A 24750-nucleotide genomic window follows, 5' to 3' on the forward strand; every position below is an offset into this window, starting at 1 on the left:
CTCAACCCCAACCCCAAACATACGATCCTCCACACTGTGACAGGGCCCAGTTCGCGAACCCCCGAGCTGCCTATCTTTATTGGATTCTATGACAAACAGATAGGATAGGCCCCGTGGGGATGTATGCCCCCGGCCCGGCGCAACAGGTCATCTAGGCGGGAGGGTCCACAATTGGTACATGGAGGTACTGATTCCAGTACTACTAAACGCGGGAAGTTTTAAGTACCGATAAGTACCTCCAAGTTCTCCCGGGCCGGACTGGAAACCTTCGGTGAAGCAGATTTTGCTGCAGCTTATGTCAGCAATGGCTGAATTCCGTTCGCCGAGTGTTCGTTCAGGTCGGCATGCCGTCGGGTGGCGCTGGAATGGCCCAAGCCCTAAAGGAAACTATAGAGAGGCGTATCAGCACAACAATAACCTCAAGATTCGAGCCTCAACTACCCATTTTTTGAAGAGATTTCATATTATTAAGCAGTGTACTATTTCAATGCATGTCTCAAAAACGGTATTGAACCCCGTTCTCCACGTTTACAGTCCCAGGTGGAGCATACCCTAGGGTATGGCCCATCGCCACGCGCCAAGAGAAAAAAAATATGGGTCGAATATGTCTTCAGTTTCCGTGACCTCCACGTTGCGTGATCCCCAGAATATTTTCTCCTCGTCATCCTCCGCCTGGACGTCTGCTTCTTCTCCATATCCCCATTTGCAGTCACCATGAGCGTTGTCGAAGCACCCCATGCAATCCCGGTGCGGGACGTCGAGGTCTACCATGACCAAGATGAGACGGAGAAGGCGTTTCCTGAGAAGCCGCCGCCAGTGGACGATCCTTTTGGAAATGAGGAGTCTGGGGAAGTCAAGTATCGTGTTATGAAGTGGTGGTAAGTACTCGTTTCGTGATGGCTCATGGGAAGCTTTGATGTATACGATGGACTGGGTTGGCTAACCGGTGTTGCAGGCAAGCTGGGATGCGTGAGAACCCATTACAGATTCTTCGTTGGCTAATTGTGCCTGTATCTAACCTATCATCCAGTCATGGTCGCTGAAAACATCTCCCTCGGTATTCTATCGCTGCCATCTGCCGTAGCAACTCTCGGCATTGTTCCGTAAGAATGATATCTCGATGACATGCAAACCAGCAAAGCCTCCTAACCATTATACAGGGCCTTCCTTATCATCCTCGGTCTCTCTGCCATCTCCTGGTATACAGGTCTCGTCATGGGCGAGTTCAAGCTCCGGTATCCCCACGTTCACAGTATGGGTGATGCGGGTGAGATGCTCATGGGCCCCTTCGGCCGTGAACTTTGCTACTGGGGCCAGTTGCTTTTCATCATTTTCCTGATGGCCAGTCACATTCTCACCTTTACGGTGCTATTCAACACCATCACCAACCACGGCACCTGCACTATCGTCTTTGGTGTGATTGGTTTGGTTGTCAGCTGCATTTGTGCCCTGCCCCGCACCACTGACAAGGTGTTCATCATGTCGACTGTTTCCGCCGTCAGTATCCTGACTGCTACCATCGTTACTATGATTTCCATCGGTGTCCAGGCTCCCGATAACGTCCAGAACGATATCACCACCGACCCTACCTTCGTGGACGCTTTCTTGGCAGTTACCAACATCGTATTCGCCTTCATCGCTCACGTTTCTTTCTTCGGTATCATGTCTGAGATGCAAGACCCGGCCGAGTTCCCCAAGTCGCTGGCTATGCTCCAGATCGTCGATACCATCATGTACATCGTTACTGCGATGGTTATTTACTGCTATGCCGGCCCAGATGTTTCTTCTCCTGCCCTGTCTTCGGCTGGCCCTTTGATGAAGAAGGTTGCCTACGGCCTTGCCATTCCCACTGTACGATCCCCCTTCATAATTGACGCGTCTCGGACATTTTTGCTAATAAAACCAATAGGTCATCGTCGCCGGTGTCGTTTTCGGTCACGTTGCATGCAAGTATATTTACGTCCGTATCTTCCGTGGCGAGCGCTCGCACCATATGCATCAGCGGAGTCTGTTGGCCACTGGTACTTGGGTCGCAATTGGTCTTACCACCTGGACCATTGCGTGGGTCATTGCCGAGTCTATCCCTGTCTTTAACGACTTGTTGAGCTTGATTGTACGTCTCTACCTACCTGCTGATTTCGATATTCGCTAATTCCTCGCTTCAGAGTGCTCTCTTTGGTAGCTGGTTCAGCTGTAAGTTCCCACAAGCGACATGGTCAGCGATCTATGGATGAATGCTAACCGAAAATAGACGGCCTGCCTTCCATCTTCTGGATGGTCATGAACAAGGGACAATGGTTCTCATCCCCCAAGAAGATTGTCATGTTCACCATCAATCTCATCATCCTGGGAATTGCCTGCGTTATCGTAAGTCCCGCTCACACACATTCACAAAACAGACCAACATCCATATTCTAACTATATCAGTGTGGACTGGGTCTTTACGTCTCGGGCAAGTCGATTCACGACAGCTCCTCCAAGGCCAGCTGGACCTGCGCCAGTAACGCTATCTAGATCCAGTCAAAGACTCGACGGTACATATTGTTTGTGTCGGGTCTGTTTGACCCCTTTTTATTACAGGCGCCTGGGTAACTGTGTTGGTAGATCGATAGATTTGGTTTTCCTTTTTTGGTGTACAACATCGATTGGCTGGGCAAGCCTAGTCGTTGTAAATAGATATTTTGACTCTGTATTTAGATCATGATTAGATATTCATGCCAATACGCGTACTGACGATGATTCTCTTCAAGCTGACTCTCTCCGTTCATTCAGTCCATCGATTTCTTCCCGCTTTCAAACTCTGCTCAGCCGTGTGCTTCAATGGTGGGATCGTGATGCGACTGAAATTATTATACCGAATCATCAATACTTATATAGTAATCCTGTGGACGGTAAATCTGTGGCCGTTTCCTGTGTTGGGCTACCAGTTCAATCGTATGAGCGAGTATAGTTTGGCACGGTTAGTGGAAGGCCACTTCCAGCCGCCTTCCTGAATGTTCTGCTTGGGGCTCTACTATGACGCGGTCCCCGCGCTTCTTTGAGGTTCGTAACAGCAAGGTGCTACCCGACCGAGCACACTTTTACAAACACAAGGCTCATTATCCGTGAGGGAGGATATTGGTAATATAGACCTCAATCTACCAGGGTTTTGGTATTACGGCTCCTAACTATATGGGTTACTTGTAATTTCATAGCGCTCATCCTCAAGGAGCAGTTTGTTACGCAGAGCTTATCATCTTGTGGGAGACTGCTGCATCAGAGCGTGGGGATAAGTCCTGATTTTTCCTGGAATGAAAATCGGGCTATTTTCCTTTCACCTGGGCTACGTCTCTACATAACGATCCCCTACGTAGATGATCAGGGATAGTCTCTAGTTCTCCAGCAATCGGTTTAATACCGTGTACGCTCACTGCGAAGCCGCGAATCAGCTACTACCACGATACGGGACACGAATCTATGGCTTTTGTTCTACGTCGCCTGGACATCTTTGCCGTCACCAATCAAAAATAGAAAGAGTGCAACCCCAATTTTCCACTAACATCTCCAATAATAGAGAGGACATAATCCGACTTTATGGCCCCCAAAAGGATGACGCAGCCAAACGATCAGCAGACTGATCTACTCTCCTCCCCAACTACAGTAAGTAGAGAAGCACACCTAACTCCGAACTGCTTTCCATTTCCAGCCAAATTCAGCCCGCGAGCTGAACCCTCATTTATTGGCTACCAGAGATTTTAGGTTCGAACGAAGGCCTCATTCGCACTAACCTCGTCCCGTCTTGGTCTATATCGAGTTAGCGCAATCGATTAAAAGTCTTTAGCCGCAAGTGCTTATGGGCAAAAAAGGGTGAAACACTTTCAGCCCCCGGGGTTCCATATCCTTTAAATGAGATCCCCAATTCCAAATTCCTGATCATCTGCTGAATACATTTCCTTCAGACAAACCGGACACAATGCGCTTCCTGAATGACGACCTTGTCATTGACCAGACCAATGGAGTCCCTATGATGCAACTCATTGGGCTGGGGCTCCCACGCTGCGCAACAAGCTCCATTCAAACGGCTATAGAGTCCCAATACATTGGCCTCACTCCTTGCATGCACTTTGCTCATGTAGCACCGCACGCTGACCGCTCTGACATCCTTCTCGCCGCAATGCAAGAAGACGACACGGAGCGGCGGCACAAGCTACTGCACAAGCTATTTGACGGCTTCAAAGCGACAACTGACTTCCCCGGCTCCTTGTTTCCAGATGACCTCATGGACATGTATCCCGACGCCAAGATCGTGCTGAACAAGCGGCCCGGTGGTGGCGCTAAGTGGGAACAGTCGATCAAAGTGCTTGGATTCGCCGGCAACCCCCTTTATTACGCAGTCTGCTTCTTGTGGAAGACTGACCGCAACGTTTACAAGCTCTGGGATCTGTTCTTGGAACGCTCTAAAGAGACACTGGAATTAACAGATGATGAGCTTCTGACGGCAAAGCATTATGATGCGCATAATGCCTGGGTTCACGTCGAGGCAGCTAAGCGCGGTCGGGAGGTCCTCGAATTCGAGCCTCGGGATGGATGGGAGCCATTGTGTACGATTCTTGGCAAGGAGGCACCGGAGGATGAGTCATTCCCTCATCGCAATGATGCGTCTGAGGTTCGAATGGTCGTGCGGATTTTGTATGCCCGGGGATTGATCTCGTGGTTGGTCCTAGGTGGAGCGATATATGGTACGGCGAAGTTTTTGGTCCCAGGACGGTTATTTTAGTAATATTGTGAAAGTTTGGACAATGGACACTTACTTTAGGACGCCATGAGATTTAAACCCCTGGTCTTCCACGGCACTCAGACTTCAGTCCGACAACTTATATCCCTCATGGTCTAAAATCCCCCCACCCCAAAAATAGTATAATAACCTCTACGTATACAATCTGTCATACAATCTATCATACAATCTACTATATAATATACTATATAAATAAGTATAGCATATTACCTAGCTATTAAGCGTATATAACATAGCGCTACGCTCCGCAAATAATGAATAAGGGTGGGGGTTGTGTATAGAAACGCTTACGACTATACAATTAAGATTGTGCATATAGCTACAAAGGGTTGGGGTGGGGGGGGGGGGGGGGGGGGGGGGGGGGGGTCGCCCCTGATTTAGTAGTATAAAACCCCTTTATATTTCAATTACGTAGAAATGAATATAGTATATACTATATAGCCTATGGCGTATACGATATAGCGCTACGCTCCGCACTTTTGGGTGCCCCCTATGGGATGCCCCTGGAAGCCTTGGAAGAGGTTTTGTATGTGGAGGCTGAAGATGATAATTATGGACATAGAGAAATTGATAAAGGAAGAGAATATATATACACAGAATGATTAAGGCAGCAACATGCAACAACGTCCTAGTTCCGCCAATTCAGCGGAATCTGCTCCTCTTCGTCGTCCACAACAACAACCATCCAAACACCAACTTGCCCGTTACTAGCGTATAACGGAGTACAATGGACCCAGCGACTGCGACCTTCACTGTTGAATCTGGTGACCCATTTGATCCGGGCCGTGACACTATGACCCTGTTGCATGGCCGCCATCAGCTCTTCCTTCACTGCTGAAGAGCTTCCGATGCGCGAGAAGAATGACGATTGTAGCATGCCCGGGATCTGGAGCGATGGGGAGGTGAAGAGGATACGGAGGGAGGGGTACGGTCGGACGAGAAGGTACTGTATCAGATTAGCTTTGGCTAAGCATAAATAGGTAGTGAATGGAGTACTCACATTTTCATAAACACCCGTCAACGAGCCACGGAAGAGAGGCGACTTTATATCCCGCAGACGAATAGCCTCCGTCTCACTATCCATCGAACCACCATGCGGTAACCAGTGTTTCTGCGCGCGAGAAGCTGCGCGTGTATTCAACGGCTGGAACAGATCACCGCCATGATCTTGTACGGAAGAAAGTTCCTTCGGACTGAAAAGCTCGCACATCTGCCGGAACTCGTCTTTGTGTGGCGCGATGGGCATTTCCGCAACGCTTTCCTCGTCCGGGTCGCGGTAGCGTGATTGGAGTTCAATGAGAGATTCTATTTGTGCTCCGTCAAGGGCGAGGCCGGATACGTCGATTTGGGCGCCGATGAAGTATTTCACGCTGCCTCTGCTGTCGCAGAGAGGGGCGCATTGGAGGAGGTTCATGAATGGGGAGCCATCGCGGCGACTGTCAAAGTTTGGTCAGTACTGCGACAGAGATTTAGTGTTGGGGAGATACATACTAATTCAGGAATAGCTCTGAGTGGTGTCGACATTCTTGCAACGATTCTCGTATACGGCGCACGCTATTGGGATTTGTTTTAGGGCCTTGAAGGAATCGACAATTCCGCCCAAGGACATAGTCCATTCCATATTGCGTAGTCCGGTGAAATTCTGTGTCATGACTGATTAGTGTCAGAATCAACCAAGATTGCACGAATATACGTACCTTGCGACGCGAAGATGATCGGATTATCGGGTCGCGATGGATCCGTCAAGCAGAATACTTCAGCCAGTGCGTTCGAAGTTTCTCTAAACTTCATTGGCAGTGTTCCTCGAATGCGCTCTTCGACAATCTTGCTGGTGATAGTAATGCACCTCGATGCAATGAACGCGGGAAGCTCTTCGCTTGTCAGGGCATTGAGTCCATCCTCAACGCGTTGTTCAAGGACCTTATTCGCCGTGATACCGACAGCCTCATTATCCGTTTGAACTGCTTGAACAGCTGGTGGTGGAACATCTGTTGATAGGCGGACCAGAGCATTGGCGTATTCGAGCGCTTTCAATGCTTTGGCCGCATTGAGATAGTATGTGAGAGTCGAAATGGAGCGTGGTCGCTCTTCGAGAAGGAATTCTCGGAATCTGGCGAGGTATCGCGGGTTATTGAGGATAGATAGCATGTGCTCTGTTCCAAACATCACATCTGAAAGGCGCTCCAGTTTATGAAGCGGCGCATCAACACCATCCCATGGAGCAATCAAGTCATACGAAGCGCCCTCTTCATTGACAGGGTTGAACTCTTCTGCACCTTCAAAGGGATTTATTTCCTGGAGCAGAGGTAGCTCGTTTGTCGTGACGTTGCGCCGCATATTCTTGATCGAAGACCGTGGTGTGGGATAAGCCTGTTCTTCGAAGGTTTGGTCTGGCATCGGTTGCTCTTCTGCGATAACGTCGAGACCCTTCGTTCGACTTGGGGGACGGGGGAAATCGTCGAGAATTTGATCATTTCTGATCCGATCCATCAGTGGAAACCTTTTCCATTGACTAATATCGCCACTCACCGTGAGGTTCGCCCCGATTCTGACATCCATTCATGATACTCATCGGGAAGTGTTTCCGAAAAAGACCGCAACGACTCAGTATCGAGGCCTGACAGCCCCTCATGAAGATCTGCCATGGATATGATGGGCGCTCGCGATGAAGATATCTAACAGAAAGAAAAAAGAGAAGAACAAAGCTGATCTACTGCAACGACTATGCCTCGCATCGGAACGCACCCTCTCTTTAATACTCTATCCATCCTGTCCTCACAGACACTGGAAAAGGGTGATGCATCAAGTGATCGCCTCCAGTCCGTCCCCAGTTTTTGTCTTTTTGTCTTACTGCACAATCTCATGCAATTGTGAGGCATTGACAGAGAACGGTAGATACACGAAATCGAACAGCATGAACACAGGTCACAATTGGTTCGAGAACCGATCGATCGATGCCGTGCGGCAACTGCCCACGAGATCGGTGTCGATCTCCGGCTGATGATGCAATCATGCAGGGGAGGACTCTGTCAAGAAGATTGGCGCGAAGAACATTCTGAGATCGGCGCCAGCTCCCGAGTCTATCGAATTTTGCGTTCGCAGGTCGAGGCTTGGTGGTCGCGCGGTGGTTGTTGTTATTTGGTCGGAGAAGTTTGGACATGTCCATTGTTCAGCCATGCGGCAAGCGGGACTGGGGTTACAATGGCGGGGATCAGATAGGAATAAAGTACGGTATCAAACCCAGCAACGAAGTTCCAGATCATGCTATTCTCTGGACATGTTAAATTGTCCGCGATCATATCATTGTATCCCGATGTGGTGGTTGTGTTCCCTGGCTTCGATCGTACATACGTGTCGATTCTAGGGTACTTCTAGGAAGTATATAGGCACGCATTTCCCCTCTACCTGGTATACTCGACCTTGCAGATCTTTAAAAATTTCCAGAGACAAAAGGGTCTGAGCGTTGACCCCGGCGAAGCCATGCATGTGGTCTAGACTTTCTCATCCCAGGAACAGCCCGGCCTGCCTCGTTTTCAATTTGCTTTGACCCCCGTTTGCCTATTCGCTAGTTGTTCCCAGTGCCTTGGGAACGATTCCGAATAGTTTATCCTCTCTTCGTATCGTTGCGGGCTGTGACAGCCACCACATTTAACGCCGGCTCAGCTAGCTATGCAATAGCTTAAATACACACTGTTCTGGCGTTGTCAATTAGACAGATTGAAGCCACTGTGTCTCACCTCGTCACTAAAAGAGGAGAATGCTTGGTCAGGGGCTGTGGTATTGCAGACATTTTCTGCAGAGTCACCGCTAGTTACCAAAAGGAATGGACAAGGGAAAGGGGAGGTAGGTATATCAATTGATCAAAGGTGGGAAGCTGTCTATACCGAATACTTGAGTTCTCAATTGAATTTCTGCACTGGTTAGGGGTCGTGTGATAGCCACCTGGCAATAGAGCAAGCATCTAAGACGAACTGTGCGGTCGGAACTAGAGGTTAAGTATAGTTTATTTTGATTGATCATTCCCAAGAATCATCTGTGGTTTACAAGCTCAGATTAACCTATTTGATGTCATTTAGTTTGGCATGTTATTGGTGGTGATATACTTCGGACTTTGGATCCATGGAACGTGGGCAATTCCCTTATCGATAAGCCGATAAGCGAAAATTTTCGGGACGCGGAGATGCGCCTGACCGAGTCATCTCTTCGTCTCTTCCTCTCTTCCTCTCGCCGCCCATTCACCATGCCGGAGAAGGTGCACACCTACTTTGGTGCCTTGGAAGACCAGTCCTCCAAGAAGGCTCCCAAGGCTATACCGGAACCTACGTTAGCCGAGGACGTGGGCCGCAAAAAGAGACGCAACAAGAAGCGGAAGCGCGATGAGCCCACCGAGGAAGCCCAGGCACACCCCAACAATGTGCCAGCACGAACAGAGGAACGTGTCAAGGATCTCCCACCGGCTGTGAATGAACCAATTACAGTACCTAGTGTGAGCAAGGAACCCGAACTCGAAGCCTCGCTCGACCAGACCTCCGCCCCGAAACAAAAACCGAAGGCAAGACCTCCCAAGTCCTTCACCGACACGAAGACCAACTTTACCTCCCTCCGCGAGAAAGCAAATTCCCTTTACGAACTCCGCAAGAAACTCCCCATCTTCGGTCACGCCGACGAGATCCGACAAAGGCTCCGCGAGCAAGATGTTATGCTCTTGGTCGGTGAAACAGGTTCCGGAAAGAGTACCCAGATCCCGCAGTTCCTGGTGAACGAGTTCTGGTGCCGACCGACGCCCGCGAAGGTCCGGCAAGAAGATGGGTCCGAGAAATCCATCACAGTCGGTGGATGCATTGCGATCACGCAGCCGCGTCGTGTCGCGGCGATTTCGCTGGCACGCCGTGTGGCTGAGGAAATGGGCACACCGCTTGGGTCTTCGTCGCCTGCGAGCAAGGTTGGCTACTCAGTCCGATTTGATACATCTACATCGCCTAGCACGCGAGTCAAGTTCTTGACTGAGGGAATGCTGCTTCAAGAGATGTTGCATGATCCTTGGTTGACCAAGTACAGTGCGGTTGTAGTGGATGAAGTACACGAGCGTGGTATCAATGTTGATCTTGTCGCGGGTTTCCTACGAAACTTGGTATCTGGAAAGCGTGAGGGACGGGGTGGGGTGCCACTCAAAGTGGTGGTCATGAGTGCTACGGCTGATATGGAGAGTCTGATGGGGTTCTTCCAGGAGGGATTCAAAGAGCAGGAGCAGGAGCAGAAGCAAATATCAAACGGGACTACAAACGGGACTACAAACGGGACTTCAAACGGGACTTCAAACGGCAAGAGCTCGGAGCAAGGATCCAGGGCGATTACGGCTTGTCACATCAAGGGTCGACAATTCCCTGTCAAGACGATCTACTCACCCGAGCCTGTCCACGACTTTGTGGATGCGGCCCTGAAGATCATCTTCCAGATCCACTACAAGGAGCCCATGCCCGGCGATATCCTGGTGTTCCTCACGGGTCAAGAGACTGTGGAGAACCTGGAGAACCTGGTCAACGAGTACGCCATCGGCATGGACCCGTCATTACCCAAGATCCTAGTCCTACCTCTGTTCGCAGCCCTCCCTCAAGCTGCTCAGCAACGAGTCTTTGCCCCTGCACCACCGCGCACCCGCAAAGTCATCCTCGCTACGAATATTGCTGAAACCTCAGTTACAGTGTCTGGCGTTCGGTATGTGGTGGACTGCGGCAAGGCGAAGGTCAAGCAATTCCGCACCCGCCTCGGATTAGACTCGCTCCTGGTAAAGCCCATTTCTAAGTCTGCTGCTATCCAGCGGAAGGGTCGTGCTGGTCGTGAGGCCGCCGGTCAATGCTTCCGGTTATATACGGAGAAGGACTACTTGGCTCTTGATGAAGCGAACACCCCAGAGATTCTCCGCTGCGATCTCACCCAGGCTCTGCTGAATATGAAGGCCCGTGGCGTAGACGATATCGTGCGATTCCCGTTCTTGACTCGACCACCGCGCGAGGCCCTCGAGAAGGCCCTGCTGCAGCTATTTAATATCGACGCGCTTCAAGACGATGGCGGCATTAGTGATATTGGTCTTCACCTCGCGAAACTCCCCCTTTCACCAACCCTCGGACGAGTGCTATTGGCTGCCTCGGAGAATGGGTATGACTGTTTACTGGACGTCATCGACATTATCTCCTGCCTGAGCGTGGAGAATATCTTCCTCAACACGACCTCCGAGGAAAAAAAGGAAGCGGCTGAGACGGCCCGACGGGATCTCTACCGGCGCGAAGGCGATCATCTCACAATGCTGTCCACCGTCCGGGCGTATGCTGGCGAGAACGTGGACCGCAAGGTGTGGGCCGAGCGACATCTGGTATCCCATAGGGCGATGCAGTCCGTAATGGTAAGTTGTGCTCATTATCCGGTGTCTTTGACTGATCTAACACCTCATCTTCCAGGACGTCCGTAAACAACTCCGGGCCCAATGCCGACAATCTAAAATGCTGCCTCGCGAAGAGCAAAACGGCCACTATCCCGACCCGTCTCCGGATCTCATTCTCCAAAGCTTCTTGGCCGGTTTCGCGACCAACACCGCTCGACTGGTCCCCGATGGCAGTTACCGCACGATCGTTGGGAACCAGACGGTCGCTATTCACCCGTCGAGTGTGCTATTTGGCAAGAAGGTGGAGGCGATTTTGTATAATGAGTTTGTGTTTACGAATCGTAGTTATGCACGGGGGGTGAGTGCGGTGCAGATGGATTGGGTGGGCGAGGCCTTGGCTGGGAGGTAGTTGGAGAAAGGGGAGCCACTGACGTTGTTGAGAGTCCCGGTTTTGGGGACTGATTGAGTTGTTGTCGAATGTACCGAGTCTATACCCATGAATGAGCGATCGAAGATCTACTATCAGCTATCAACTGGGGCTATAGTTATGGCCCTAGATGATTATTTATTAGCATACTCCGTATACCTGTCCACAGTAGATCCGTAGTAGTATTAGGTTGCAAATCATCTCAGCCCGAAAGCGGGGAGATGGACGATCTACATTTCCCAAGTATACTTTTTTAGTCTACTTTTTTAGGTACACTTTTGGGTCCTTGCATCTCTGCCCATAAGCGGGCGTCGATCCGTTTCGCCACTGGGTACTTCCACGTCAGACACGGGAATACCATGGAGAAACAGGCACCTCCTGGGCAAATCCAGCTGATGGCGCCTGGTAGCTATGATTCACTATTTTGTAACAGAGTCCTCCGTACAGGTCCAAACCAACAGTTCAATTGTCTGTCCAGTATGTCCAGGTCTAGGGGGCTCAGCTGCTATACCAAAAGTCACACGCGAGCAGTCACATTTGACTGCCAGAGGGGGAAGAGAAAAATCCACGCTGGCATCTCATTTCTTTTTCAGGTTCAAACGGCCAAACTGGAATACTGTCGCTCCAACATTATTATCAATCCCAACCAGCCGCTGTCATCAACTGGTGGTCCGATCTCGCAAGTTTGCATCATCCGGCTCCAGCGCCTCACAGTACACCGAGATGATTGTCTGGTCCCACTTCCAAGGAAACACTAGTCTATACTGGGAGTTTTTCCGGAGTAGCTATGCTGATAGTACGTGTATTGCCGCATACGTGGATTGTATGATACCTTGACGAGCGTATGTTCTTGTAAATTAAATACACTCGAGCCTTCTAAGAGAGGGCTATCCTTAAGCATTAAGCACGAGTAGTCGAACCAAGATGTTGCTAATACAAGCCCCACAGCATGAGCTTGGCTATGACATGATCCGTAGTTGTGACTATCTGAAACGCAGACGGTAGTGGCTGCTGCTACCACATGAGTCCTGGCCTAAGAATATCTTCCAGCGAAGTATACAGGTGTTTGGCAGGGTCAAAGTACCGCCTGATAAATGCGGACGACCTCATAGTAGTATTACTCTCGCCATGCTAGAGACTCTCCCCAATTATCACACTCAAATCCTATCTTGTACCTCAACAAGATAGTGGTTGTTCCGTGGAGTGCTCTTCATGCGACGAAATCGAGCAACAGCTGAATTCTTGCGTTCAGTTCAAGAGAAGACGACTATCTGTGCTACGGCCCGAAACTGAAACCTAGCGCTTTGCGACCGGTACTCGTACTATATCTCAGATTTCCAGTCTCACTACTTTGTCTATGTGCGGAAGCCAGGATCTGATTCAGTGATAAGCTTTGGACGAACGGGCTAGTCCCCACTCAGTCAGTACCTTGCTAGTTTAGGTATTCACATTTCATCATGCTCGACATTATCAGATGCCTGCATGCACCCGACCGGCAAATCTGATGATAAAAGACTGCATTGATATTTCTAGGTCTTTGATCACGGAAGACATAAGCAATCTTCAGTTCTGTAGTAATAGGATCCGCCAGGGTGTACTGATCCTGTGAGCTTACTCTAGTTGATTGTTCCACTTTACCTATCACCGCACTACGTTGTAGGTATTCAACAACTGTCTCGTCTCTCCCTGCCAATTCCCGGCCTCCATAGCCACTACCCGCGCCGTTTTGCCATCCCCCGTCTTCATCCCGCGGACGAAACCAGAGTGGGTCATCACTGCTTCTAATAATCCAGTATCACCCAGTTTTGCCGCATAGTGGACAGCGGCCCATTCTTCTTGGCCAACCATGTCTCCAACATCTTGCAGTGTGAGGAGCACCATCGCACACTCGACATTAGTGTGCCGCAGTGCCTCGATCAGTGCTGTATTGCCCGCCTGGTTCTTCATCCGGACGACATCTTTCGCATTACCTGATAGTTGTTGCAAAATCTTCAATGAGTCCAACTCCCCCTGAATACAAGCATGATGAAAGATGTTGTTGCCAGCGTTATCAGACAAGTCCAGTCTCGCGCCATGCTCGATAAAGATTTTCAGACACTCGGTATCGTCCAAAAAGTCGAAGATAGGTGGCCTTCCATCCTCATCTTGCGCATCAATCGCAAGCTCGGTTCCATTCTGATTGCAAAGAAGCATGACAGTCTCTCTCCTTAATCCGGCCCTGTCAGAAAGTCCTGCATAGTGCAAGGCGGTTTGTTGGTTCTCTTGTCGAATATTCCTATCGGCCCCAGCGTCCAGGAGTAGTTTCACACAGCCAACCCGGCAACCCTGCGCGGCCATTATAAGTGGTGTTTCACCCCAAACATTGGCCTGATTGATATTAAGCTGGTCTGGATGGTTTTTGGAGATTTCCAGTGCATAGCGTAAACTCTCGCACGCATTTGACTCCACTGCGGAATGAATGATACTAAAACTTAGATTTGACTGGATAAACGGATCAGCGCCGTTTTGAACCAGAATCTTCATTTTATCCGCCTGCCCACTCGCGCTGGCCCAGTGAAGCGGTGTCCAGTGGAACTTGATATCTTTCTGGTCGGCGAGATTATGAATCACTCTGCTTCTGTTGCCGATTTCGGCCGCCGAGGCCCGGTATATCTCGATTATTGACCCGTATAACGGGGAACGGTGGCGATACTTCGTTTTCCAGGCCGCCCAGTTTGTGTCTGGCGGTGCATTGTTCGCGTTGTCAACAAAGTCGATTAGTTCTTGGAGAGTTGGCCGTTCCGGATCCGAATGTTCATACAGATCAAGGACGGCGATGTGGATGGGGGTGAATTCGTAGTCATCGATGTAATCATCTTCTTTAGAAAACACATCGACAATGTCCTTCTCGGCTTGCGTTGCGTCTGCGCCAATGGATTTAAGGAACGCCAGATCAACAGGTTTTCTATAACGTTAGCTTTGAGCGTATGGCGCGGTGGCCCCATGACTGCCGGTAATAGAAAAAGTAGATACCTGGTTCCGAAGTCAGACACGCCAGTATCTACTCCCAGCTCAACTAGATATTGGATGGTCTCTAGCTGTCGTGCGTATGCAGCAGTCTACACAACAAGACACAATTAGCGTTGGGTGACACCCCAGAGAACACAGTTGGCGTACATGCAAAAGTGACCACCCGTCTGTCGCCGTATCCCAAGGCGTCGCCTCGCCTGATTGAATAGCCGCCTTCAACTTCCCCAGATTTCCATGCTTGACGTATCGCATCGCATCAGATCCCTCGGGAACCGTGCGATAGGTATTTATGCGATACCGAATTTTGATACTGTTTGACGTCATTAGATGCAACATGGCCCTCTTAAAGGACGAAATGGGGATAGGCTTCTGCATAGCCGCTCCTGCACAAGTAGGATCTGAACACCTGCTCTTCGGCTGGCTGCTCTGGTAAAATATCCGGGCGCTGAACTTTGAAAACTCGCTCTTTGGGTCCGTGGCCCCTGGGCTATGACACTTGCAGTAGCAATCGTGCCGGCATGCTCGACGAATAACGAGTGGCCCAGAGTTTGCACTGACGACAGACCCTAGGTCGCTTGCTTGTGTGTCACTGCTGCTCCTTCGATGGCCCTGAAGAAGTCTCGTTGAATCGTCATTTGAGGTCGAGAGCGCTATGGAAGCCCTGCGAGAAGATGCAGAGTCGACAGCTAACAATTCTCCACCGAGGGAACCTGCCTCCTTGGAGTACGAGCCCTCGGACTGCGCCTTGCTGGATGCGGACGATGGTGCCGCATCGTCTGGTGGTACAAATAAACCTCCGATTTGGTCGACAACTGCCGCGCATGCCTCGAGCAGTCGTGGATTTTGGTTACACGTGGTAAGAAAAGTTTCTCTAGTTCAAAAAGTTCATGTCAATATTCTCACATAGAAAAAGTCTGCAAAGGGAAAAAAGGGTAGGGCTTCACCAACGCGTGTACAAGAGATATAAACCCATGCAGCTGCGAACACTGATTTTGAATTCGAGCACTGAGCGCTGCAAATCGTGACTTGTATTGAACATAGCGAGCTCGCCGAATGGTGGAGGATTCGGACTTATAAACCTGGATAAGGCGCTTCTCAACTTCTGCCAGGGTAGCATGTCCGTCCTCGATCGCCCTTCGAAGAACATCAGCGGAGACATGGTGTTTAGTTTGGCGGCTGCGAAAGACGCGATCAAATCCCCTCAGAGCTTCGTCGAACTGGTCGAGATCATTAACAAGGTCGGCGAGGTCTCGTTCTGCATCTTTGAAACTTCTGAGCAGGGCCAAGGCCCCTTTGCTAGCCTTGATGAGGGTAGATATCGAGGCTACCAGCCCGATGGCGGAGACTGGATCCATCTTTGAGATGGAATAGATTGTATGAGCATAGGCCGATCGAGATAAGGTAAAAGTCGGAAACGCAATAGTGGGAACACATGTGGATCGGTGATATCCAGGCCCATGTCCGTCGGGCAGGTGGATCACAGCGCCTGTACGAAAGCTTGCAGCCAGGAGTAAGCGGTGTGAGGCTCTATTCTGTGCCCCCAAGCAGTAACGGGGCTGATTTCATATGGTCAGCTGGGGTTGTAGATGAAATCAAATTATCAGACAAACTCCCATTTACTCGAGGCGGCTGAGCATTAGGCGAACATTACATGGGAATGGGAGCCCAGCAAGAAGTACTTGAGTAACGCCATGTTAAGTGGAAGAATAATGCCATCAGCCACGTCATCGGAGCTTCCACATGTGCGAACAATATGGAATGGAGTGTAGGCCGTGCGAAGGCTGGGGCTATCATGCATCCGCGGCAGCCGTCTTGTTCAACCAGTCCTCTGCTTAGCCGTCGGCCACACCTACCATTACATGCAAGCCGCATCACGGACATGACTCGCGGGCGGAGGAGGGAGCCCCGGGTTGGCTTAGTGCATCGCTAAAATTCGAAATACCGACAGGGATTACAGTCCTTTTCAGGCTACCGAGCGGGGTACCTCTCCCATCAAGAGGCGGTTCGCAGTGACATGCCCTGAATCAGCCGCCGCATCGGAGCACCAGGGCTCACTGCACCAGCGAAATCGGACCCTGAATTCGTTAAAAATTGGGATGTCAAGTTGCCTCTCTATTATTAAACGACAGTTACCATTGAGTTACCATTCAGCTCGTTGGGAACTACATTCGTGCAATCATAAGGCTCCGTCTACAGATGATCAGGCGAACGGGAGCTAAGAACCGGCATGAAGAAACGAAAGAGGGGCGGAATCTGTAGCCTCCAATGGAGGCAGTAGCCTAGAGGACAAGGTTGAGTGGGTTGGTAATGATCAGTACGGCTGGTGCTAAGCAGTTGTTGCTGCATGGATCTTGAAGCATAGTATACGTTCTGATAGGAAGCCTCGTAGCAGACGCTTTTGCATGCTTGCATCCCACGATCTATAAAAGCCGCGCTACCCTAGTGCAAATGAGCTACCTGTCTGGCCTAAACAGAAAGCACATCTCTTCGTAGAGGACTGCTGCACCGTCGGCCCCCAAACCCTCAAGGGTCATCGAGATCAAGTGTTCACCCCGAAAGCCCAGCTTTTCATACCAAGGCCATGCGTTCTTGGTGCTCTCTAGGGCGACCGGTACATTTTCAAGTTTGGCATGCTCGAGACCCCAATTCACCAGAATGGATGCTGCTCCTTGCCGTTCGTAACTCGGATCAGTCCCAATGTAGCTCAGTGCTTAATCACAGTCAGCAAGAGCGTTCTCTTGTCGATAGGTATTCGGGCGATTAAGCTTACAATAACACGGTGTCGTGCCTAGCAACATATTCCCCGCCTCCTCCACCTTGGACGTCCATTCCTCCAGAATATCGAATCTGGTTTCTGTTGGCCACTTCCATGGCTTCTCGATATATCTATCCAATTCTGACTCAGGAACAGGCCGTTTCCATTTAGCAAAGCTGATGATCTTTCCGGTGTCATCACAAACCACAAGAACAGTCCACTGCGGGTCTCGAATCTCGTCAACTGCCTTCTCCCGCAGAGTAACCCGCAACTCATCGCGACTCGCAGGCGTTGGGAACTGCGCAAGAAGCATCAGGTTTGTGCCAAATGCGGCCATGTGGATGTCTGCAATCCGGGCTGCGTCATCCTCTGATGCTTCGCTGAGGGTAAGCTGGGGGTTGGACATGGCGGATGATTATACAGCAACAGAGAATATGAAATCAGGGCGGCGCAGGGAATACTTGACACTCTAGCAAATCAAAGCTTTAAATAGTTCTGTATAGGCTGTATGTTTCTGTGCGACCTTTGTTTGTGGCACTATCGGTGAGCGCACGTAAGGTGATAACCGTTTCAGCCTCGCCGCTCAAGGCAGATTCCAGATCAGTCAATCAACTAGGTATCGATATCAAGTCCAAGGTACAGTTGTAGCTTGGGGGCTCGACCAGTTAAGCTTCTTGAGCAATAGTGGTGCGAATGGACAAAGTTTCCTGCTGTTGCAGTCAACCTTGGGTGAGTGAGTAGCGAGATTACCCCGCAGCCCATTCTGGAATCCGATACGCCCTCATTTTGGAAGGGAGACACTGCAGCACTTCGCGCATGTGTCTCATTTGGCGTCTCTTCAGCTGCAGAAATAGCACAATTCACCCTCAGTATTGCTATCTCGCATTAGACAGCAATCAACAGGACAGAACCATCCAACACTCACTTCATTCTTGTAATTCCAGAATGTGCGCGTATGCTGAATAGTGGTCGACCTCATCCTTTTCAGTTCTCCGTCCGTCCTCCCCCATCAGATCTAAAGCGCTTACGTATCATTTGACTGGCCTCTGGAATTCCGCAACCCATAATGTCAAACCTATCGGAATTCTCAGACTAGCTCCCTAATGGGTCATCATAAGAAATGAATTTCTACGACTCTTCCTTCTTCAAAGGTCTAGACGAACGCCTTCCAACCCCTTCGCAAGTAAAAGCTTTGTCAAAGGACGCTCACACGAGCCCTCAACCACAGCCCGTTATATTCAGAGAATCCAAACTCTTCGTAAGTTTGGCCCTTATATCACAACCGTAGAAGCACAGTGTCTTTGGATAATTAAACAGGCCTTTAGTGAAATAGTTCTAATCCCCGAGATTTTCGGATAGCGAGTCGATGAGGAGAACTATATTTTCATCTATATAGAGTTTATCCAAGGACAGATATCGTTAGATCGTTAGAATGAACTCACTGACCTAGATAAAAACTCTCTCTATAATCAACTCTCTTAGATCACACTAAAACTCTACGCCGACTTGAACAAGATCCTCCTCACCAGTATATCCGTATATCCTAGACTAAATAAGAAGAATCGAGATATACATTTAATAGAGCCCTAGGTTCCATAAGCCACCAGAAAGTTCAAGATTACTTCTTTCAATCGTATCCGAAAGCTGGCCCTTTCTCCACCGTTAGGGAGTTCAATAACTGGTTCTCTTCTTTACTATAACTGTAGCTCCATCTCTCGAAAAAATACAAAGAGCACTATAGGGATTTATTATAGACAATAGGGACATTAAGCTTACTCATACGGACCTCCACAGAGGCAACATTATTATCTCTTCCAGCACTCCTGCTCGCATTCTTGCTATCGTGGATTGTGCGCAAGCGGGGTGGTATCCAAGCTATTAGGAATATTGTAAAGCACTCTACACCCGCTGGTCCGAGGATAAATAGCGACGAGGCTAGATTGACAAATTTTCATGTCCGCGAATGCGAGAATTTGAGGGTTTTTCAGAATACACAATGGCAATGGGGGAAGTTTGAGTTATTACTCTGCTTGATTTGGGGAATGCCACCCTTGCTGATGATACTAAGTCAACTGTTCCAGTAGACCTCTGAGAGTAGAATAATATTAGAGCCTGTATGGTGAAGCCAAGTCCCAGCAGCCAGCAACAAGTCAAAAATTTCACGCTGCCGTATGCTTCGCTTTGGATCTTCATCATCCGACTCCTCCCCGCTACGAAGTCCCTGTTCCAGAAGTTGTCATGTCGGTGGCCAAGAAGGGCAGATCATTCCATAGTGTGCCTTCAGCAGTTCGTGCAATATCAACACTATAATTTCCTCGCACGGGGCGAGTCAACGGCCCCATTCCTTGAATTTGGATGATATTCAGGACCAGACTTTCGTGGTCGGGCGTTTCATACGAGATATTCCGACTGAGCTGATAGTACATATACCACATGGAATGAATGTACCTTTCGAGGGAATCAACACCATATCCAGCCTCGCAGGATCGGGAGGCGATGATCCAGGTTCGGTCACTAAAGGCTGCGCCTCGAATCTCTTTGAATTCTCTCCGAGCGATGCACTGGCGCGTGTCCTCCTGGTCTGACTGAAAAGCTTCAGATGCGGTGAGGTAAGGGGTGCCTCATGGCAAAGGGCCGAGAAGTGAATCGCGGAGATTATGCATAATAAGGTGCTAACGGTGCTGATGGATGGATTCGTTTAGTTGCAATACTGAGTGCGAAGATGAATGAAAATGAAAGAGAAGTGCTAACTAACCTGGGTAGAACACCACGATATCTTAAATCCACGTGAAAGTGTGAAAGGGAAGGGAGAAGTCGAGGAGTTGCTCTCAGAGGAGCTCCTAGGCAGCAAGCTACGTACGGATTATGCTACTATAGTAGTTGGACAAGATTCCGACAGGATATCTTCTCGGGTATCTGAATCCTTGGGCTCATGCATGCGCTGTTCGAGGAGGGCAGTGATAGCTCGCCAGATTCTCTCGACACCAGCTCTGGTAATTCTTTTTTGACTTGTTTGCATTGTCCTGCCCATACAGTCACGAGACAAAGTCCCGTATTTTAAAACGTGTAACTGATCGTACTCCGAACGATACAGGAATATTGATACTCCGACCTTTATTTCAATATGGACTAGTGCCCATCTCTCCCCAAGTGGACGGATGTATCATCTGTTATCAGTGCATCATCATCAGTCCGCTCCTCGCGTCCACAACTTGTCCCTTTTATTTCCCCCTTTCCATGAACCAGCCCTGGTTCTGGCTTCCTTTTCGTCTTCATCTTTTCTCCCCCTTTCTCCTCCAGAACCACTCCTCTTAGTCGGATCTTCCGCTTCCGACCGCACTCGCGGTCTTGAATTGCGGGGAAGATCCACTCTCCATTCCATCATCGACCGCTTATCTGGCTCTACCCTCCTCCTCCCAGCCAGTATCGGGTTATAACCACGTCATGGCTTTCCGTGTGCCGACCCAGGCACCGCCCCGAAGAACGTCCTACTCCGCCTCTCAACGACCGCCGCCTCTTGATCTCCCGCTCTCGACGTCTGAACAGCAAGAAGACGATACCACGCAATGGGTGCTCTTCTCTCCGACCGCCCGCACGCATACGACCTCCACAGAGCACACCCGTACTGTCGGAGCATCACGCCTGAGTGATTTTGGCTCATTCGGCACCGCTACTCGATCCGCTGCTGGCCAGGGGGGCGAGGGGGATGAAGAGGATGAGGATGCGCTGGATGATCAGCTCGATGAGGACGGCACCGAGCTAGACAGCTTGGACGATGGTTTACATGCCTTTCGTGCCCCATCGCTGTCCCCTGCTTCCCCAACGCGGGTTGACCAGGGGCCACCGGCTATGCTTCCGGCCCATGATGGGCTCGGGAGTTTCCAAGCGTCCAGCCAGTTGGCCCAGGAGCAGTTGTGGCAGCACGAGCAGTATAACCCGCAACGGCGGGAGCAGGCCCTCCCCAGACACCGCCGGCGCTCCAGTGTTCAGCGACATCTGGACACGGTGAACGAACAGGAGGCCCATGTCGAGCGGGACCGTTGGCAGCGGATCGAGCAATGGCGGATGGACCAGAGCCGGGCACTCTTGCAGGAGATTGAGCGTGAGACTCGTCGGCGTCGGTCCAGTCGTGCGAGTGTGTCTACCATTCCACGCTCCGTGGACTATACCTCTCCCCCCACGATCCCAGAGTCCCCGGCTGAGGCCGCTACTCCTGTGGAGCCAGAGGAGATGGACGAGTCGTTCTGGCGTCGTATCACACGCAAGGTCATTCAGGATCTGATTGGTATCGATGACTCCCTCCTCTCCGTCATTCTCGGCGAGTCCCTGGCCTTGGACGCACAAACTGCCGAAAATGACTTGCCAGAGCTGGACATGGAAACCGTGCTGGCACGTGAACCCGAACCCCAACATATCGATGCGCCTCTCTGGCAGACTCGTGTTCTCCAGCGAATTGCCCACGAGTTGGGTATACTTGTGCACCAGCTGTGCGAGCAACCCGGCGCCTTTACATCATACTACCAAATGACCAAGGACGTCTCGAGTGAATATGCAGGCATGTCACTCAACCGCCTCGCCGACAGTACCACGTCGGTACGACCCTCCGAGCTCTCAGCCCAACCCACTGCGGAAACTATTCCCTCCGACTCCATGCCCTCACCCCACTTCAACCCAACCCTCCGCGACCCCAGCCGCGAACACGAAGCGCAATGGGGCATCGAAGACGATGATCCCACAGGAGAACCCGTCTCCGAATCCACCCGTCTCCAACAGGAACAAGAGTACTGGGAGCGCGGTCTAGACGTGATGATGGTATTCCGCTACCTACGCACCCGCTTCAGTCGTCGGGGATACATGACCAGTGACAAGTACACCGCGACTCCCACTCCACGCCACACACAGGATGCCTCGCGCCGCGCCGCAATCATCCGCCAGCATCACCCCCTCGTCGCCCGTGCCCACTCCCGTTCACAAACCCAATCTCGCCGTCCGTCCCAGCTCTCCGGCGTCTCTGGCGCTGCGGGCGTCTCGTCGCCACTGGTCCGGCCACACCTGCGTCGACCGAGTTCCAGCTGTGCTAGTCAGAGCAAACTCTCGGTTATCTCGAGCCGGAGGACGCTGACGGGCTCGAGCAGGAATTACTGGGATATCGGCGGGTCGGTGGAGAGTAGTAGTGCGATTGGCGTGGGAGCTGGACTCGGCACGTGGGGCGAAGCTTGATCTAATCATCTTCTCTTCTGCATTCTTACATATTCTCTTCTCTTCACTTCTTTTGGATTTTCTCGGTTCAGAGTGATGGAGTTGGTGGTGGGTGGTTCGGATATACGTAATCTCAGAAACGACATACATGTGGCGGCGATGGGGGTGGATATCTTCTTGTTTTTGATTTCGGGACATGTTTATAGGATTTGGTTGTGGTGTTTATTTGGGTAATTGGGTGCTCTTTTCTCTTTTCTACATTCCATGTTGCATGCATATGATCATTTGATATACTTTGACTTGGGGCATTATCTACATTGTCAATCCGTGGATATAATTCTGACCTTTTATCACCTTTGATGTATAAGATAGAGAAATTTTACTGTGACGGAGACTCTAGCACAGCCAGCTCGAGAATGAAATTCCGGATCAGCCAAAACCCATTCCCAATGCCCATGAACGAAAGAAAAATTTTGTATCACTACGAGCCTTGCAGAAAGTCATGATTAGCCTATGCCCTGGAGCGACCTCAGGTAGGTCATTCCCACGCATTAGATCTTGACATTCTGTAATCCCGCCGCACACATTTTATGCCCCTGGACGTAATAAGATAAATTTTGGATCTTGTCTGAGCATGAAGGTCAGCTTGGTTGATCATTCAAGACTCTGAACACAAATCACCTGTCAACGTGTAAGGTGCAATAACAAGGTTATAAAATCTAGTTAAAATCGAATATGCTCAGGTATCTACTACTGCTTTGATAGCCTCTTCAAGGGAGCGTAGAATACGCTAGGTTTGATAAACCAATAAGGCTAGTCAACGAAATAGGGGCGTGACCCAAGCAGTATATAACCAGGCGCCCGCGACTTTTCTAATGCAGTCTCATTCACGCCACATCCCAACACCAAAATTATGCCATTCTCCAAATTTGTCAAATGGTGTCAGGAACATGGTAAGTTCTTCTTCGCGCATGAAATTGCATGGCAATATTTTAGTACTAAAACAAAGAAGCACCTAATCAGAAGAGATCCTTGATCCCTCCAGCCTCAATCAACCCCCAACTGCAAAGTCTGTTATTCGCACTTCCGTTTGAAATTCGAATTATTATATACCGAATCCTTTTTGGAGACCGGTCTATACACTATGAGCGTGACTGGGTCGACGAGAAGAGAAAGAAATGGAACGTTTATGCGTACGTATGCTTTACGGCAACTGAACGGGTGGATTGGGATCACTGTGCCGGTCATCAGAGGCATGCACTGGATTCGGCGAAATATTGGGGAATGTTTTTGGATGCAACCCTTCTGTACACTTGTTGGAGAGCGTGAGTTACAGAACTCCACCTTACTGAAATTAAGAGACACTAATGGCAAAGAATAGATATGTGGAAAGCTTGCCAATTCTCTACGGCAACGAATTTCGGTTTTTGAAGCGAAGAGAGCTATGCACCACATTCCCAAATCAAGTTCCTGCTACTGGCCTTTCCAGTATCCGCAGGGTTACGCTCTGGTGGACGCTAGGAGCGGATATCCAGCCGCACACGTCTTTGCAAAACAAAGCAAGATACGATTTGCTGTGGAGTGCGCTACGGTCCAAATACACCGCGTTAACTCATATCCGCATCTTCATCGACTCGGCGTATCTGCCACCGATGAAAGACACATCGAGGGGTATTACTGGTGATGCACAGATTGAGAAAGACCGGCTGTTTCAGAATGCGTGGCTCGAGGGATTAGAAGCAATGGTTGAAGCAAACAAGGACTTGGAAGTGTTTGAGGTGCATTTCTACGTCAAGGTATATCGGAAATTGAGGGACAGGGTGAAGCCATGGCTGAAAGAGAAGGAAGAGGAACGAAAGGTCGACAATGGTGCTGTCAGGTATAAAGCGTACAAATGCCGGAGTACGGCTATCAAATGGCAAGGTTGCCCCGACGGGTCATATGACGGAGTTATGACGGATCTCTCAGACGGGAGCTCGAAAATAGGCATCGAAGACGCGAAATCTAGACCTGCAGAGTTCTGGTTGAAGAAAGCACGAGAAGCCGAGAATCGGAAATGAAACTTTGGTCGCCAACTCTTTCGCCTGTGCAATGTGTCCAGATAACCACCTGCCCCTTCCACCTGAACTGTTTAGTTTGTTTATGCCTACATGGACGATATATTATGAGCCTTGCATGCACTGTAGGGATATCGGCAAATATGTGGC

At 50.1% G+C, this 24750-nt stretch overlaps 8 protein-coding genes across 8 annotated transcripts; 5 read left to right on the plus strand and 3 right to left on the minus strand.

Moving 5' to 3' along the window:
- Positions 1-714: 714 nt before the first annotated feature.
- N7458_009034 (uncharacterized protein) lies at positions 715-2514 on the plus strand (the record flags this gene model as incomplete). The annotated part of the gene is made up of 8 exons (XM_056912416.1): positions 715-878; positions 956-969; positions 1031-1103; positions 1161-1851; positions 1910-2113; positions 2166-2193; positions 2252-2367; positions 2428-2514. 8 exons carry the CDS (start codon positions 715-717, stop codon positions 2512-2514), a joined length of 1377 nt encoding a protein of 458 aa, XP_056761265.1.
- Positions 2515-3952: 1438 nt separating this feature from the next.
- N7458_009035 (sulfotransferase family protein) lies at positions 3953-4756 on the plus strand (the record flags this gene model as incomplete). The annotated part of the gene is made up of 1 exon (XM_056912417.1): positions 3953-4756. The coding sequence occupies one exon, from the start codon at positions 3953-3955 to the stop codon at positions 4754-4756; it is 804 nt and encodes a 267-aa protein (XP_056761266.1).
- A 646-nt stretch (positions 4757-5402) lies between these two features.
- N7458_009036 (uncharacterized protein) lies at positions 5403-7419 on the minus strand (the record flags this gene model as incomplete). The annotated part of the gene is made up of 5 exons (XM_056912418.1): positions 5403-5720; positions 5775-6210; positions 6266-6416; positions 6472-7274; positions 7304-7419. The coding sequence occupies 5 exons, from the start codon at positions 7417-7419 to the stop codon at positions 5403-5405; spliced, it is 1824 nt and encodes a 607-aa protein (XP_056761267.1).
- A 1595-nt stretch (positions 7420-9014) lies between these two features.
- On the plus strand, positions 9015-11562 carry N7458_009037 (putative ATP-dependent RNA helicase (Hrh1); the record flags this gene model as incomplete). The annotated part of the gene is made up of 2 exons (XM_056912419.1): positions 9015-11174; positions 11230-11562. 2 exons carry the CDS (start codon positions 9015-9017, stop codon positions 11560-11562), a joined length of 2493 nt encoding a protein of 830 aa, XP_056761268.1.
- A 1659-nt stretch (positions 11563-13221) lies between these two features.
- Positions 13222-15944, minus strand: N7458_009038 (ankyrin repeat domain-containing protein; the record flags this gene model as incomplete). The annotated part of the gene is made up of 4 exons (XM_056912420.1): positions 13222-14524; positions 14593-14678; positions 14737-15365; positions 15575-15944. 4 exons carry the CDS (start codon positions 15942-15944, stop codon positions 13222-13224), a joined length of 2388 nt encoding a protein of 795 aa, XP_056761269.1.
- A 1098-nt stretch (positions 15945-17042) lies between these two features.
- On the minus strand, positions 17043-17750 carry N7458_009039 (GNAT family N-acetyltransferase; the record flags this gene model as incomplete). The annotated part of the gene is made up of 2 exons (XM_056912421.1): positions 17043-17299; positions 17360-17750. 2 exons carry the CDS (start codon positions 17748-17750, stop codon positions 17043-17045), a joined length of 648 nt encoding a protein of 215 aa, XP_056761270.1.
- Positions 17751-20788: 3038 nt separating this feature from the next.
- On the plus strand, positions 20789-22564 carry N7458_009040 (uncharacterized protein; the record flags this gene model as incomplete). The annotated part of the gene is made up of 1 exon (XM_056912422.1): positions 20789-22564. One exon carries the CDS (start codon positions 20789-20791, stop codon positions 22562-22564), a length of 1776 nt encoding a protein of 591 aa, XP_056761271.1.
- Positions 22565-23910: 1346 nt separating this feature from the next.
- Positions 23911-24603, plus strand: N7458_009041 (uncharacterized protein; the record flags this gene model as incomplete). Its single annotated transcript, XM_056912423.1, has 1 exon — positions 23911-24603. The coding sequence occupies one exon, from the start codon at positions 23911-23913 to the stop codon at positions 24601-24603; it is 693 nt and encodes a 230-aa protein (XP_056761272.1).
- Positions 24604-24750: the final 147 nt, after the last annotated feature.

Source organism: Penicillium daleae (genome assembly GCF_028827525.1).
Source record: "Penicillium daleae strain IBT 16125 chromosome Unknown utg000008l_segment0_segment0, whole genome shotgun sequence".
NCBI classification, from domain to species: Eukaryota; Fungi; Ascomycota; class Eurotiomycetes; order Eurotiales; family Aspergillaceae; genus Penicillium; species Penicillium daleae.